A 16078-nucleotide genomic window follows, 5' to 3' on the forward strand; every position below is an offset into this window, starting at 1 on the left:
AAAAGGAATTTTACTGAGATGTGGTGAGATGGGTATGGGATATCATTGATAAGAGTTACCCACCTACTCTCCATCATCATCCATAAGTCAGCTTGTGGAATATAAATTTAGATGTGGGCTGAAATACTACCTGATAATTGTACAGTATCTTCCTTGGATCCAAGCTGATTACTTGCTCTGCACTTATAAAAGCCCAAGTCATCAACTTCCACCTTTCGAATGATTAAGCTGTATCGAGGACCTTGTACAGAGCTGTGATATCGACCGTATGAGGTAACCTGCTTTCCATCCTTCAGCCATATCACCTTCAAACAAAATTTATATTTAATAACACAACAATTTTATAGCATTATAATAGTATCTCAAATGTATACATGATTCTTCAAAACTGAGACAGAGTTTCTTACCCTAGCTTCTGGGTCTGCAGACACCAGGCAAGCCAACTCAGCACGGACTCCAGGAGCGGCATGGACCCAAGGCTGCTCAGCAGAGACATTCGGTGGGTCTGCGCAAAGTGTTTTCCTGGGGTGTCAGTGTGGGTACAAAACAGCTTTGCTTTGATTATCATCATTGCCCTTTTCAAATGCTATACAGTGAACATAATTAGTGGTTGTTTACAGTTTTGTTCAATAAAAGTTCAAAACTATTTCCATTATTGCAGTCTTTTCTTCTTTCTCCAAACAGAATTCCACTTACATGCCAGGCAGTGGTTAATTTCAGTTACAATAGTATCTTTACACTTTACTTTCTTGTTATGGAATATGAAATGTACATTTAATTAACATGGTCATTATCAAGTAACTGTGTAGGCCTACAGTACAGTCTGAAATACAGAAGGAGAAACAAGAAATACTATATCCTACATATAGAAAGTGTTCTGTAGTATTCTGAGGATACTACAAATTAGGAAAGTTGGAACAGGCTAGAGATCAGAGGCAACTAATAACTTCTGTGAAAATTGCGATGTTAAGGTTACATGTAAATGAATGGATTTTATACACTACAGACTAGGCACACAATAATACAGAAACGATCCTTATTGCTGGTACATATGAGATCTGTTAGCTTGTGATTTCTGAATGATGTGAAACCCACTCATAGTGCAACTTTTAAATGCCATTGTATGGAATCACAGACTATGGGGATACAGTCCAGAGACCTCCCTCTACGCAGTTTGTGTGGGAACTGACAAAGAATAAACAGCATACATACTGAAGGACCACAGCAAATAAATTGCTGACCAACAATACCCACGAAATGTTTTGAGAATAAACCATTCACACAACTGGAGAAAGGTGCACTGGATGTAAATGGCACACTGACCTCCAGTAGCCAATGAAATTGCGACTGCTGAACATTGCCCAAAGACAAGCCATAAAATGAGATATTCAAAAATTTCAGAAAGGTCATCCTCTTTTGGGACTGTGTATGCAAGAATATAATCAGGCTACAAAAGAGACTAGCCAACAAGAGAACAATGGATTTCAGCTCAACCAAGTGTGGAACCCAACACTGAAGCTGCTGCTGCAAACACAGTGGAGGCAGAATGTGAAGCAGGCTGAAGGGAAATTGCAGACTGAGATCCTCTATTCAACCCTCAGAAGCCAGCCACTTCCATCACTACAGCCATCAAATTGCAAGGTCAATGAACAAGGGCCTAGGTTGATATGTGTCACACCCACTGGCTCATGATGTGTCAGCAGGAGCGCTCTGATGAGAATGACACATTACAACAGCAACAAAGTTATATATAACACCCAATACCAACCAATATAACACCCAACAATCAAAAGCATAATAATGAAGAGGAGACTTTGAAGCCCAATTAGTAAATGAGGGAAGAATCCTGCAACATGATCGAGGAAAAGGAAACATGGCCTGCAATTTGAATCAGATGGAAAAGTGAAACAATTCAGTTTAAAAAAGGAGCAGGTTTACACAGATAAATTCAGAATTGTGAAAAGTGAGAAGGATACATGTCCACATAACATCTTTTCTTTATTTGTGTGTGAGGAATGTTTCGTGAAAGTTTGGCCGTACCTTTTTGTAACACCCTGTATATGTTAATTACCTCTTACACAGTTCACTTGTGCACACTATAAATGGAACAGAAGTGAACCTGTCACATAAATACATTATCTGATGAAAAGTATCCAGACATATCTTTGTAATGTGGAACTGACTACTATATATTGTGACAGCAGACCTACCAGCATCAAAGGATGTGGGGAGTATGTGTTGTCAGTAGAGAAGCAGTAACAGCAGAATGGATTGGTCAGCAGAGCACAGTAACTTCAAATGTCAACTGGTCATTGAATGTCACTGAGTAATAAATCCATCAGGGACATTTCAAACATTCTAAACATGCACAAGTCAGCTGTTGGTGATATGATTTTGAAGTTGAAGTGAGGGACTGTCGGGCATCACGGAGGACGGTTGTGAAAAAAATAATGTGAAATTAGTGGAAGAAATCACTCCTGAGTTCTAAAGCCCTACCAGCAGTTCAGCTAGCATAATGACTATGTGTTTTGGGTTGAAAGGAGTTGGGTACAATGGTTGAAAAACTCCTCATAAGCCAAACATTTCTGCGATCAGTGCGAAGCGACATTTGAGGTGCTGTAGGACTGATGCCACTGGACAGTGGATGACTGGGGATGAGTGATTTGGAGTGATGAATCATGCTGTGTGCTGTGGCAATGAGATGGAAGGTTTGGGTTTGATAAATTGTTGGAGAAGTGTATTAAGGAGGAGGTGGTGCTAGAGTTAGGAGTGTTTCTTGTGGTTAGGATGTGATCCCCTTATTGCTCTTAAGGAAAAGCTAAATGCAAAAGTATATGAACCCATTCTATAGCATTGGTCCAGTGCACAGTAGAGGAACAGTTCTGAGACAATGATTGTTTGTAACATAAAGGCAAAGGGTGGATGCATTTCACATTACTGTATGCTACTAGGTGTCTGCGTACTTCTGATCAATAGTGTACAATGATCAGTGTCATGTACCTGAATACTGAAAGAGTTGACAAAGTTTGTGTTATTGCTTCATTGGCAAGTCTCTTTGAACGAGCTTGTTGATGACTTAGGCTGATCTTGTTGCATGATAGGTCACTTGAGTTCTTGTTCTGTGTGTAAGTAATGCATGAAGGGTATGTCAGGTTAAATTAAAGAGGTGAATTAGGGCAATGTAAGGAAAGTAGGGGATCTAGTTAAATGCAGCACCTCACCATAATCTTCTCATTTCTGAAAGCAACTCAGAATTTATCAGCCCAGGCCAACACCCATACACTAATTATTGTCAAGGATGTCAGCTGTGGATGAATTCTCAAATTTAACATAAAAGATGAGTGTTGAGCCAAATTCTGATGGTGAAAATTATTTTCTGTACTGCTATTCAATCCAACCAAGAACACATAAAGTTCACAGACATGTTCATCACATACAATAGCACAGAGAGGTTTACATCATGTGGCAGATCACATGTGAGCAGAAAGTGTGGTCTGGAAAGCAACAATGAATTTATGAACACAAAATTATGTTTGAGATAATCACCAGAATTCAATTTGGTCTATAACTGTTCCTAGAAACTCTCTTTTACAACATTAGAAGATTCTTGGAGGAAGACCATAGGGCATATTTAAAATTGAACACTAAACTCAAGCATTTATCTTTCATTTGCCATGTACTATAATGGATAATGGACTGTGCAAAAGTCCAACAAGGATAAAATAAAAGCTCTGTAAAACCATGCAAATCCAAGAGTTCTGTGAATATTGTGGATGAAATGCAGCAGTAACAGCTCTGACTTTGGGGTAGCTGCAGGCAAAGAATAAGTTTATCAATTGCTTATGAATCTGGGGTAGTTTCCACTCGTCACATACAGGACAGATCAATGTAGAAAATGGTTATACCATGGAAAGTGGAAGGAAGGTGACACCAAGGAGAGGCTCCATGAGTTGACGAAATGGACAAGCTGATTAGGAAATTTCGTGATCAGTGTCACTAGGAATCTCATGCAGGATTGGATAACATGGCAGTAGGTGACCTTCTATTCTTGATACACGCTGCCAACATCTTTAGGACAGGCAGAGAGAGAGAGAGAGAGAGAGAGAGAGAGAGAGAGAGAGAGAGAGAGTGAGAGAGAGAGAGAGAGAGAGAGAGAGAGAGAGAGAGTTATCGAGAGAGAGAGAGGGGGGGGGGGGGGGGAGTGGGGGCTCAGAGTGGAGAGAACTTCTGTTAGAGATCCAAGAGTCTCCACTACACATTTTGGTGTAGAGATAGCAACTTAGAGCAGTATATATCATGTTACTTTCAATTTACCATGGCTGACAGTTTCAGGGAACATAATGAGGTGCATGCAATGTGTGTCAGGGCTTACAGAGAATGGTGAGGTGGATGTCAGCACTGGCTGGGTCACCCACACCATTGCTGGCTGTGCACTGATAGACACCGGACAGCTCCTGTGAGGTCGCCTTGAATTGCAGCCGAGAGCGATGGTCAATCAGTTCCAGTGGCAACCCCTGTGAACATCCATCATGTAGCTATTTTAGAATCATTGTCATTATACAGCATTATATGTAAATTATTTCTGCATCTGAGAAAATGTCACATCATAATACTAATATTTGGTACACAGAGAATTACATGATGATCAGAATCTTCAGTTCCCAAAGTAGATTCACCATGGCCGTTGGTTCCTGGCAGTATGTTTTCACCTTGGTATAGCTCATTCTCCATCCACAGACAGTGAGTGATGTGAGGCCTTTCTTTTTTCTTCATGTCGTGTGAGCTCCAGTCAAAGGTGTGCTCCACTAATGCTTCCACAATTTGATTTGGGGTACATGCAGTCTATCAGCACATTCTCTATTCATCTGCCTCTCTACTGGTCAGTCATTGTTATTTTCCCAGAATTCTGTATTGGGCAATTCTATTCCTGCATGTTTCTCAAATACCTGTTTGGAATTCACTGGTCAGTTCTTTGTTTTCTTTTCACTATTTACATCTGTTCAGCAATATTAACTTAGTACTTACATCAAATTTTTGGAGGTTTGCACTTGGTGAGATTGATATTGTGCTGTAAATGCTCATCCATCTACATGATAAAATTGGTGGGCTAACAGCACCAGAATAATCATGTTGTTAATACAGCTTCTTGAAGCATCAACTTATAAAGTTGGCTTACATGGTGGATCTTTTATTTGTATGCTATTTGATAGAAATAAGTTGCTGACAGTGTACAGCAGTCAGCTACAAATTGGTTTTAGGTTACTTTATTCAGAAAGTACCATTACTGATTTTGAATTAAACAGTTATCATCAGGCGGCTTTCACATTTTCATCAAAATGTATAATGCACTGATTTACTAGTGAATTTCCCTGTGATAAACAGTAATTCACAGTTTCAAATATGTAATAAAGATCTTTATTGCATATTTGTAACTGTGGATTATTATTTATCCTAAGGCAACTTACCAGTACATCACTGTATCATATATGTTGACAAAAGCATGAAAGCCGTCCAACGATGGATTGTATAAATTTGAAACCGGGAATGCTAAAGTAACCTAAAACCAATTGCTGTATGTCATTAACTGTCAATTCGTTAACTATTAATTTCATATAACGCATATGATTTTCGACCATGTCTTAATTTGACAAAATTGCGTTACACTATTTGAGCTGCTCAATGTACTCTACTGTTGATTGGCCATACGGATGTCTGAGTATGGAGTTACACAGCTCCTAAATTGATAACATAATGTAAATATGAACATCATAAACAAAGACAGCATAGTAGAATATTCCAAACATATAACTACTATCCAATGTTTCAGTAGTGTATTTTTGCAACTTATATGAATAATTCTACTGCCTGTGAATGGTGTAAGACTTTCCTCATTTTTATTCTGGTGGAATTGGATGTTTGTATAGCTCGTATAAAGAAGCCCACTAATCTGTGCTGTGATACTCAGCAGCATATCAACAGAGAGCACATTTTTATACAAGTTATGGTACTTTGCCTAATTATTTCGTGCTAATAAGGTAAATAGCACACACTACACATCTCGTACACATTCCAGGATCGAGATGGGGAAGCTCCTCTAATAAGAAACAGTAGTTTGCATCCCTGTATTGCCAGAAGAGTCAGTCACTGAGTGACTAAACTAACATATAATAGGTCTAGTCATAACATGTCTTAGTTGGACAGAGATGTGAAAGGAATCAGCCATGACACACTCATGAAACCTTCCTGGTACTTGCCAAAAGTAATTTAGGGAATTCACAAAAAATCTACATCAACAATAAAAAAGGCGTGTGCAGGGATGCCAACTACATTTCGCTCCAACACACCATTGTCGCGAAATTACAAAGGTTCCGGAATTTTCTGAACAGACCACGTATTTTGAATAATGTATCGTGCAGAGATACACATAATTTTAAAGCAGTCAGCAGTAAGGAAGCAATAAATTAAAACTTAATACCTGAAGCGAAAATGAACAGCAAAAATGCAGTAAGCAATAAACCTTTTTCCTGTAATCATTATATGGAGAGTGTAAAGATTAGAAACTGTGTGTTAAAGTGTGTCGCAAGTCACTAAGTGCTCGTTCTCATATACTGGATGATTCCCCCCCTCCCCCCCTCCCCCCCCCCCCCTCCCAACCGATTCTTTCCAGGTAGTGTTACGTGAACCAAGTTTGGTTGAAATATGTTCAGTGGTTTCGGAGGAGATGTGTAACATACATGCATACCTTTTTATAGTGTGTATGAATATGTACCTTTTTTGTGTTCAGATTTTGATTAAATATAGTCTATACGGTACCCATGGCCACGCTGACGTTACCAGTGAAAACTTCATAAGAAACCTACGAGTAGTTTTGAAGATTAGCATGTTCTGACAGACAGACAAGAAAGTTGTAGTGAAACTTTAAATCACGCTACTTTTTTCCCTTGATCCGTATTTGATGAACTACAGCTTTTACGGTGTCTCAAATTATGCTCAAGTTACCTGCGAAAACCCAATGAAAATTCTTTTAGTACCTGTAGTTTTGGAGATTAGCGTGTTCAAGGACAGACAGTGATGACGGTTCTATAGATTTATTGTTAGTGTAGATAGATTATAACTTCTATCACTACTACATCTGCTACTATCAATCTTCCTCATTAATACTGTTACAATTATAATAGAAATGTTTCCTGTGGTTATAAACTAACCAAGTTTGGATGTTTAAAATCAGTTTCAGCATCAGAGATTGCTCAGTCACCATGTTGCACTCTGGCCTTAGGTGTACCCTGCTGGCTACTTGAGCCAGAAATCGTGAGGGGACCCGTTTCTGATGTTACTTATTCTAGTATAGATGGCAGACAGTCTTCGTTTGTAGCTACTATGGGATCAAAAGTATCTGGATACACATACGTTTTTCATATTACGTGCATTGTGCTGCCACCTACTGCCAGGTACTCCATATCAGCGACCTCAGTAGTCATTAGACAATGTGGGAGAGCAGAATGGGTCTCTCCTACGTACTCAAGGACTTCAAACGTGGTCAGGTGATTGTTACTTGCGTCATACGTCTGTACGTGAGATTTTCACATTCCTAAGCATCCCTAAGTCCACTGTTTTCGATGTGACAGTGAAGTGGAAACATGAAGGGACACCTACAGCACAAAACCGTACAGGCCGATCTCGTCTATTGACTAACAAAGACCGCCGACTGTTGAAGAGGGCCGTAATGTGTAATAGGCAGACATCTGCTATGGCCGCCCGCTTTGTACATCGTAGTGCCTACTGCATCGGCATCCCACTTCACGTCCAACCAACATGGGATGCCTACATCACAAGACGTATATTCACCAGGAAAACCTAGGTCGCCTGTGATGTCAACACAAACATGTACAGGCGGCCATAACACAACACAACATCAGGTCTCCACCAACGGCTGCCAGGGACCGCTACCCGTACACGGAGCCTGCAGAGCAGCTTCACCAGATGTCGCAGCTAGCCAAGGAACTACTTTGAGTCGCCAGGCACTTGATCGCAAGTAGTTCCGGCAGATACATCCGCCAAACGGACTTTATAGGGCGGCGCACTGCCGGCAGAGGGCAGTTCGACTTGTTGTGATGCCATTCATGAACAGCATTCCAGGGGATGTTTTCCAACAGGATAACGCTCGCCCATATGCTGCTGTTGTAATCCAACGAGCTGTACAGAGTGTCGACAAGTTTCCTTGGCCTGATCGATCACCATATATGTCTCCAATCGAACACATATGGAACATCATCGGACGACAACTCCAGCGTCATCCTGAAACAGCATTAACCATCCTCGTATTGGCCGATCCATCCTCGTATTGGCCGATCCAGCGCAACAAGCATGGTACCACATCCCACAAATTGACTTCTGGCACATCATGCACGTTTGCTTCCTTTCTATTCAATATTCAGGCGGTTCCACCGATTATTAATGTACCAGCATTTTGCATTTGCAATAGCATATCTCGAGCTTACATTAACATGTGATCTTACTATGTTAATCACTTAAATATGTAACCTAGACAAATTTATCACCGACATTTCATTCTTTACATTAATTATTTGTTGGAGTTATGATTTTTTTCTGTCAGTGTAGTTGTAAGACGAATACTAGAGTTCATCTAGGTCAACAGAGTCTGCCAACAATGACGGCGCAAGATACTACAAGCAATGAGGGAAAAAAAAATCACAAAATTATCACGACAATACTTTCCCTTACCTATGTCTTCGGCTTCTTGCCAACTGTGATTCGAATGACTAGAAAACATCTTCCTGTGTGGCGAAGGAGAGACTGAGCAATGTTGCAAATGGGTCATCGTTTGCTCAACACAACAAAAACACTGTTTGAAATAGGTCCAAATAAACAAATTATCCTCGGAACGATCAACTGCAACACTCAGTCTATTTAATACATTCTATTTGGGCAAAAACTTGTGGTAGCTATCTGGTGGAGGCTTTTCTGGAGCAACGAATTTTCATTGAGCAGCTCTGTCTCCTTACATCTCCACATGATGGGTGGTTTCAGGTGCCCCAGGGCCGCTTCGAGGCCCAAGCGCACAACCTGCTGCCACTTGGTGAGCATAGCTGAGAGGTGCGCCTTGGATACCTAATTGTATTTGAATATAGTGCGTATCACAGTTGATAGCGATAATTGACAGGTGAAAATGTGCGAAAATGTGCAAATGACAAGTCGCCTACATGGACAAGTGCCCTTGACCTGAGAAAACTCTTCACGGACTTTGGTTGGACGTCACCAGGAACATGGTCTCAAAGGACGTGCCACTGGTATCCCTGCAAACGCTCTCGTTCCTGCAGGCCAGTAAAAGCCCCAGCGAATTTCAGAGGTCGATAAGTCGGCAAGAATGAGTTCGTCTAAACGGGTAAATGTTAATCGTACTGTAATTAGACTATGGAAATGAATTAATGCGACGTCAGCTCTTGAGCTATTAGAAGAATTTTGCAGCTCCTGAAATGCGCATTCTCCAACGAAACAGCACAGGAAAAGGCCGGATGTACGGAACTCGTTTGCATCTGCACCCCATCCGTTTGTCAGAAAGCAGTGAATAAAGCGGTTAAGAGTGGTCATTGTCTGTTGTAGGTAATCGCAATGTTTCCTGAAAGTCAGGCTACGATCAAAAATAGTCAGTCACTTCGCTAATTACATCAGTTTATTGTCAGCTTTTTGGTTGCGTAAATGGACTGTGAAAACTAATTTTCGGTGTATATAGCTTAAGAGAGTTCAACTAAGATTATTGGGCAGTGTCTCTTCGAAGCTTGAAGCCTGATCTGGTTACATTTGGTCATCAGCGTTTGAAAGAGATGTTGTCCATACGTGTCTACAAACGGGGCAAGAGGAGGCGACCCTAGCTCTGGAATTTGCAGTACAGAGCTTTTATTCATTACAGACTTCTCATATACTTTTAGAAGTGTGTCGATGTGCATCAATTGTCTAGGACGTAATAACATTTTTGTTTAACCTATAAAATTTAGTTCTTGTGGCCATACACATCTCGAAACTGACCAAAATGGCTATTTCAGTGTGTTGCCCCCCTGTCCTCCTCTGGTGCCCCCCCCCCCCCCCCTCCTTACGGATAAATTTCTGCGAGCACCCATGTGTCCATCATTTATGGAAAGCCAATTGTACGTTACGTGAATAGGAAAAGAAGAACAAATGGTCATAAGGCAGATTGCAAGATAACAGGTGAAACGTGACAGCTGGACGTACGTTGTAGGTCCATGTGACGATGGGTTGCGGCACGCCTTCTGCCTGGCACTCCATCCTCACGTTGTCCCCCAGGCGAACTTCCAGGGCGCCGTCTTCAGGGATCGGTGTCACTGACGGCGGATCTGTGGATGTAAGCCAGCAGCCGAATGAGATGGATCCAACTACTTCCTAAATTACCAAAAGTTATCGAACAGTCAGCACGTCTTTGAGCTTCTTGCACTTACGAGGAATACATATAAAGTTTTATTACCTCGGAAACTGGTTTTGGTTGTTTGCAGGTACATTTCTGCAGTCCTGGTACCCGTTCAAATCCCCGCACTACATTATAGTTGCACACGTCGCTACAGGAGCCAGAGTGACAAAATGCTGCAGAGGTTTTGCTGGTGGAAGGAATATTCGCTAAATAACTTTGCTCCTTTATATTCCCACACCATGGGCACTCTGTTGATTACAGGTGGCCTTGACTAAGAAAACTCTTCATGCATTTGTGTTGCAAAATGGTTCAAATGGCTCTGAGCACTATGGGACTTAACTTCTGAGGTCATCAGTCCCCTAGAGCTTAGAACTACTTAAACTGGCCTAACCTAAGGACATCACACACATCCATGCCCCAGGCGGTCGCGCGGTTCCAGACTGTAGCGCCTAGAGCCGCTCGACCATCTCGGCGGGCCTTATGTTGCATTTTGTCAAAAACGTGGCCGTGTAGGACGTGATAAAATTACTGCTTGGTAATTCGGAAGGAAGGAAGGAACATAGTGTTTAACGTCCCGTCGACATCGAGTTCATTAGAGATGGAGCAGAAGCTCGGATTGTGTCAAGGATGGGGAAGAAAATAGACCGTGCCCTTTCAAAGGAACCACCAATATATTTGCCTGGAGAGGTTTAGAGAAATCACGGAAAATTTAAATCTGGATGGTTAGACGCTGGTTTGGATCGTCGTCTTCCAGAGAGGTATTTCGGTTCCTGCACCTAAAGGGAAACAACACTATAACAATGCACGCTAAACTGGTGTAAGTGCACGCCAACGATGTCCCATCATATGATGTAATGGTTGGCGCATACGCTTCCAGTAGCGTTAATAAGTTTGAATGACTAACAAGGAAGAGGGCATACTACACTACACTGGGGTGACAGAAGTCATGGGATAGTGATGTGCACACATACAAATGGCGATAGTATCGCATACACAAGGTACAGAAGGGCAGTGCATTGGCGGAACTGTCATTTGTAGTCAAGTAATTCATGTCAAACGGTTTCCGACGTGATTATGGCAGCACAACGGGAATTAACGGACTCTGAACGTGGAATGGTAGTTGGAACTATTCGATGGGACATTCAGTTTCTGAAATTGTTAGGCCATTCAATATTCCGAGAGCTACAGTGTCAAGAGCGTGCTGAGAGTACCAAATTTTAAGCAGTACCACTCACCACGGACAACTCAGTGGCCGACGGACTTCACTTAACGACCGAGAGCACCGGCGTTTGCTTAGTTGTGAGTGCTAACAGGCAAGCAATACTGAATGAAATAACCTCAGAAATAAATGTGTTATGTATGCCGATCTATAAGCTAGGACAGTGCTGAGAAGTTTGGCGTTAATGGGCTGTGGCAACAGACTAGCGACACAAGTGCCTTTGTTAACAGCACGACATCGCCTACAGCGCCTCTCCTAGGCTTGTGACCGTATCGGTTGGCACCTAGACGACTGGAAAATCGTGGCATCGTCAGATGAATCCCTATTTCAATTGGTAAGAGCTGATGGTAGGGTTCGAGTGTAGCACAGACCCCACGAAGCCATGGACCCAAGCTGTCAAGAAGGCACTGTGCAAGATGGCCAGTGGCTCCATAATGGCGTGGGCTGTGTTTGCATGGAATGGTCTGGATCCTCTGGTCCAACCGAATCAATCATTGACTGGAAATTGTTACGTCCGACTACTTGGAGACTATTTGCAGCCATTCGCGTACTTCATGTTCCCAGACAACGATGGAATTCTTATGGATGACAATGCGCCATGTCACTAGACCGCAGAGGCCCGCGATTGTTTTGAAGGACATTCTGGACATTTCGAGCGAATGATCTGGCCACCCAGTGAACATTTATGGAAGATAATCGAGAGGTCACTTAGCACACAAAATCTTGCACCGGCAATACTTTAGCAGTTATGGACGGCTGTGGAGGCAACATGGTTCAGTATTTCTATAAGGGACTTACAACGACTTGTGAGTCTATTTCACGTCGAGCTGCTGCACTGCACCAAGCAGTAGGAGGTCCGATACGATATTAAGAAGTATCTCATGACTTTTGTCACCTCAATATGTCTCTGTGAGGGACCGGAAATTGAAGAAGAATTTAGAAACCCTGGTGCTCGAAGATCGGGTGCCACAATCGAGGCTACGGTGAAAAAATTGAAATGTATGGACCAATTTTGAACACGTTACGCGACACTTTGAATGTGACACACGTTGCAGCCCGCTGGGACCCACGACTGCTCACACCCACTCAGAAATCACGCAGGGCTGAGGGAGGGATCAGCAGATCTGTTGCACCTATGTCAGGCTAATCCAGACCACTACTTTGGCCACCTCATCACCATGGACAATTGTTGGACGTACCATTATGGTGTCTATCCAAAGGAGGGGAGACAACAATGGAAGAATGTGGATTCAGTACAGTCGAAAAAAAAGAGACCCTCCATGCAACAATCTAGTATCATGACCACTACACTACTGCGACTGCGCTACTCGGCTTTATCTGCGACATTGCTCCCCCTTTAAGAGAACAGCGTCTCTGTGTTACGTCCTCCTAAGTCCGAGAAAGGGTCATCGGTCCTGCATACTCCGACTCCCGATGACTGACGTTCGCCCTGGCGGTGATCTTCTTAGAACTTCCCTTGCCGCTACGTTCTTCGTTGCCTTTCTGCTTGTTGCCTGTCGCTGGGGCATCGAATTTACCATGGGTTGCAGGATCCTTATGGAGCATCATTCGAAGGAGGTGGACCGTATCTCTGATCTTTCGTCATCTTGTGTCGGGGTCGAAATCTTCAACTTCATCAGCAATATCAGACAACTGTCTTACAACCTTATAAGGTCCAAAGTGGCGCCTGAGGAGCTTCTCAGAGAGACCAATCTTCCGAACAGGAGTGAAGATCAAAACGAGGTCACCAAGCTGGTAGACAACAGGGCGATGGCTCGTTTCATACCTTCAGCGATCGTTGTCTTGAGCCTGCAGGGTGCGAAGTCGGGCTAATTGCCGAGCTTCCTCTGTTCTAGTTAACAGATGGCCGATGAAGTCGTAGTCCACGTCATCAATATGTAACGGAAACACAGTTCCCATCGTCGTCGTCGCCTCACGCCCATACACCAGAAAAAATGGCGTAAATCCTGAGGTGTCTTGTTTGGCGGTGTTGTAGGCAAACGTCACGAAAGGTAGCACCTCAACCCAGTTCCTCTGTTAAACATTGACGAACATTGATAGCATGTAGACCAAGATCTTATTAAGGCGTTCAGTTAGCCTGTTAGTTTGCGGATGGTAGGCAGTCGTCATATGATGAGTAATGTTGCACCGACGGTTTATCTCTGTCACAAGATTCCATTTAAAAACTTTCTCTCAATACGTAATTAACGACCTTAGGGCACCGTGTTTTAATACAATGTCTTCTACGATGAATTTGGCTAGCTCGAATTTTGTTTTCACGGCTTTTGTAATGGCATAGCGTGTCAGATAATCAGTGCAAACGATAATCCATATTTTGCCACTAGAAGACGTTGGAAATCGTCCGAGGAGGTCAATCCCAACACGCTGGAAAGGCGTTTCGGCTGGTGGAATTGGTATGAGTCTGCCAGGTGGTTTCTGGGGAACTGCCTTTCTCCTCTGGCACTCTCGACAGTGCGACACATAGTGACGTACACTCCTAAATAAACCTAGCCAGAAAAATCTCTTGCGGATACTATCGTATGTCTCAATAAATCCTAAATGTCCGGCCTCAGGTGTGTCATGGAATTTCTGTAGAACATCTAAGCGCATGTATTTAGGAATCACTGGTAGCTTCATCTTTCCAAACGGATCAAAGTTTTTATTGCAAAGTAATCCATTAACTACCTTAAATTGTCCTTTCACATCCTCTGATCGATTTGAGGCAAGTATAATTTGAGATATCTTGGCGTCCTTCTTCTGCTCGGCAGAGAGATCCTGGAGTGCAGCGAGACAGTCACTATCTTCATCAAAGTCTTGATGGTCTTGCACAGGATTTCTTGAGAGACAGGCGGCATCTTGGTGTTTTCTTCCACTTTTGTACACTATGGTAATGTCATACTCTTGAAGACGTAGCGCCCACCTGGCGAGTCCTCCTGTTGGATTCTTAAGAAGCCGGCCGTTGTGGCCGTGCGGTTCTAGGCGCTTCAGTCAGGACTGCGCTGCTGCTACGGTCGCAGGTTCGAATCCTGCCTCAGGCATGGATGTGTGTGATGTCCATAGGTTAGTTAGGTTTAAGTAGTTCTAAGTTCTAGGGGACTGATGACCTCAGAGGTTAAGTCCCATAGTGCACTGAGCCATTTGAACCTTTTTTTTTTATCCTTAAGACCTGTCAACCAACATCAACCAACAAAGTGAATGATGGTCTGTAACAACTGTGAATGGCCTTCCATAGAGATATTGTCGAAATTTGCACATGGCCCAGATCATAGCAAGACATTCTCTTTTTGTAGTTGAGTAATTTCTCTCGGCCTTTGAAAGTGTTCTAGAAGCATAGGCTATAGCCTTCTCTATTCCATCCGAAATCTGCACCAGAACAGCACCGATCCCATACCCACTGGCACCTGTGTGTAGTTCTGTAGGTGCTCTCTCACCATACAGACCAAGTACAGGGTCAGTCGTCAGAGCTTTTCCCAGCACATTGAAAGAATCTTGTTGAGCACCGCCCCAGATAAATTTAGCATCAGCTTTTAACAACTCTTGGAGTGGCCTAGCTTTGATACAAAAGTCTTTGATAAAAAGACAGTAATAAAAACACAATCCGAGGAAGCTTCTCATATCTCTAATACTTTTAGGAATAGGAAATTCCGTTATAGCTCTCACCTTTTCTGCGTCTGGCCGCACACCTTCGTTTGATACAAGGTGCCCAAGTATTTCGATTTATTTTGCTACAAAGAGACACTTTCTTGGGTTAAGTTTCAGTCCGGCTTTTTGGAGACACTTAAGAACGGCCCTCAGTCTTTTTATGTGTTGATCAAATGTCTCTGAGAAGACTATAATATCATCTAAATAACAAAGACACATCTTCCACTTCAGGTGCCTTAGAAGATTACTCATCATTCGTTCAAAAAGTTGCTGGTGCATTACACAAAACAAACGGTATTATTTTAAACTCATACAGGCCCTCGTGGGTGTTGAATGCAGTTTTCTCACGATCAGACTCATCTACTTCGATTTGCCAGTATCCCGAGTACATGTCCGTGGTTGAGAGAAACTTAGCCCCCTTCAGACAATCTAGTGTGTCGTCAATTCGTGGAAGAGGGTAAACGTCCTTTTTAGTTATCTTATTAAGCTTCCTGTAATCAACACAAAAGCGCCAACTGCCATCCTTCTCCATGACGAGGACCACTGGTTACGACCATAGGCTCTGCGAAGGCTGAATGAGCTCATTCTTCATTATTTTCTCTACCTCGTCGCAAATTATTCGATGTTCCATTGCTGAAACTCGGTATGCTCTCTGGCTTATTGTTTGATGGTCACCAGTTTAATCCGGTGCTTCATCGTCGATTTGTCTAATTTGCTCTTCACTTGTGGATTGAAGAATTCAGAGACCTCTTGAAGAATGGCAGGTAGCATATTCT

At 42.6% G+C, this 16078-nt stretch overlaps 1 protein-coding gene across 1 annotated transcript in view; it reads right to left on the reverse strand.

Annotated features, from left to right (window-relative positions):
• Positions 1-16078, reverse strand: part of LOC126321085 (limbic system-associated membrane protein-like) — a 220713-nt gene that overhangs the window by 38534 nt on the left and 166101 nt on the right. The window contains exons 4-7 of the mRNA XM_049994146.1: positions 10249-10370; positions 4373-4514; positions 408-505; positions 131-305 (exon numbers count right to left, since the gene is read on the reverse strand). Coding sequence (XP_049850103.1) covers positions 131-305; positions 408-505; positions 4373-4514; positions 10249-10370 — 537 coding nt within the window. The remainder of the gene's footprint in view (positions 1-130; positions 306-407; positions 506-4372; positions 4515-10248; positions 10371-16078) is intronic.

Source organism: Schistocerca gregaria, chromosome 2 (genome assembly GCF_023897955.1).
Source record: "Schistocerca gregaria isolate iqSchGreg1 chromosome 2, iqSchGreg1.2, whole genome shotgun sequence".
NCBI lineage: Eukaryota > Metazoa > Arthropoda > Insecta > Orthoptera > Acrididae > Schistocerca > Schistocerca gregaria.